The 1,664-nt window shown below is 47.9% G+C and overlaps 1 protein-coding gene across 1 annotated transcript; it reads left to right on the top strand.

Moving 5' to 3' along the window:
* Positions 1-1,094: 1,094 nt before the first annotated feature.
* Positions 1,095-1,664, top strand: LOC141587646 (uncharacterized). Its single transcript, XM_074409123.1, has one exon. It carries the CDS (start codon positions 1,095-1,097, stop codon positions 1,662-1,664), a length of 570 nt encoding a protein of 189 aa, XP_074265224.1.

Here is a 1,664-nt window from a genome sequence, read left to right as displayed (position 1 = left end):
TTGGGGAATGGCTCGTGCATCACCGTGGAAAGTTACAAAAACTGAGACTGATATTCCTTCCAAGGCCGCAAAGTCTCTGACCCGGTGTTTTGATGAAGAGTGTAGGAGGATGGAGGATGAGGAGGTTGAGAAGATGATCGAGAGATTGCATCAAATAGCGATACAAGGGAGGGGCAAGATGAGCAAGGTGAATGAGGACCCTAAGGTGGTCATCCCATGTGACACACTTATACAACCAGGTAATGGTATATGGAGTGATCTGGTTGGTGTTGAGCAAGGGGTAGAGGTGATGGGGATAGATAGAGAAGAGGGGAGTATGGAGACTGGAGAGCAGTGGACTGAAGTGGGGTTAGATGGACATATGCACGAGAAGAGTGAGGGAGGTAGATGTATAGAAGTGCAAGATGGGAATGGCACGAAATGGAGACGTATCAGAAGACATATTATGGAGGGGAGGACGGAAGAGGAGGGCACGGATGGAGGGGGAGAGAATGGCTGCTTGGTGGCTCATACCATGCGTGGGGGGTCAGAAATTTTTGGCGAGAGTGAGGAGGCGAAGCGTCAGTGTTTACTCATGGGTGTCAGTTCACCTGAGGCGGAAGTTGAGGGCTCTCAACCCAGCCGAGCATTATGAATTTCTTGGGCCTTAACTGCAGGGGGATGGGCAACCCCGATGCAGTAGGCGGCTTACGAAATTTGCTCATAAGGGAGGTTCCTAGTGTACTCTTTTTGTGTGAAACTAAACTTAGTGGCAGCGAGATGAAGAAGGTATGGCGGAATTTTGATGGATACCAAGGTATGGTTGTAGATAGTGTAGGACGATCAGGGGGTTTGGCTTTCATATGGCGAAATGATGTTAAATGCACGTTCAGGTCAGCAACCGTCCACTACATGGACTTTGATGTGGAGGTTGGGGTTCGTAAAATGAGAGTTACGAGGTTCTATGGATGGCCATCGGTCCAAGATAGACATCTCTCGTGACGCCAGCTACGAATTCTTGCAGCAGAAACTAATGACCTGTGGTTATGCTTTGGTGATTATAACGAGATACTCTACTCGACTGAGATGAAAGGGGGGCAAGAGCTCAGTGGAAAATGAACAAATTTCGTGATGCTGTGGACGAGTGTGGTTTGAGGGATATCCCTTTTGAGGGGGATAAGTTTACGTTTGACAATAGGCAAGTGGGAGATGATAGTAGGCAGTCTAGGATCGATAGAGCCATGTGTAAGGCTTGGTCTGAGCTATTCCCCTATGCTAAACTGATACATTTAAATAGGGAGTGGTCAGACCATGTCCCGATACAAGTAGTTCTTGATAAAAGGGTGAAGGAGGAGGACGGAGGGCGCAGAAAACGGTTCAGTTTTGAGCGTATATGGGTCGGGGAGGAGGGATGTGAAGATACCATAAAGAGAGCATGGGAGGGAGATGATGCAGACCTAATGGGCACGATTGAGAGGTGTGCGAGAGAGCTGAAGAAATGGAAGGGTTTGAGCATTGGTAAGATTACGAGGGATCTTAGGAATAAAAGACGAAGGTTGAGTGTGCTAAATGAAGGGGTACGGTTGGCTAGAGCAGTAAACGAGAGGAGGAAGCTTGTTGATGAGATAGCTAAGTTACTTAGACAAGAGGAGATGTTTTGGCGACAAAGGTCCAGAGCCTTATGA

This window comes from Silene latifolia, chromosome 1 (genome assembly GCF_048544455.1).
Source record: "Silene latifolia isolate original U9 population chromosome 1, ASM4854445v1, whole genome shotgun sequence".
In the NCBI taxonomy this organism is placed as follows: Eukaryota; Viridiplantae; Streptophyta; class Magnoliopsida; order Caryophyllales; family Caryophyllaceae; genus Silene; species Silene latifolia.
Note: the sequence above shows the minus strand (reverse complement) of the source record. Positions and strands in the feature narration are given on the sequence as shown.

Coding starts and splice junctions, on each gene's coding strand:
- LOC141587646 (XM_074409123.1), top strand. CDS start 1,095: ATGAACAAATTTCGTGATGCTGTGGACGAGTGTGGTTTGAGGGATATC.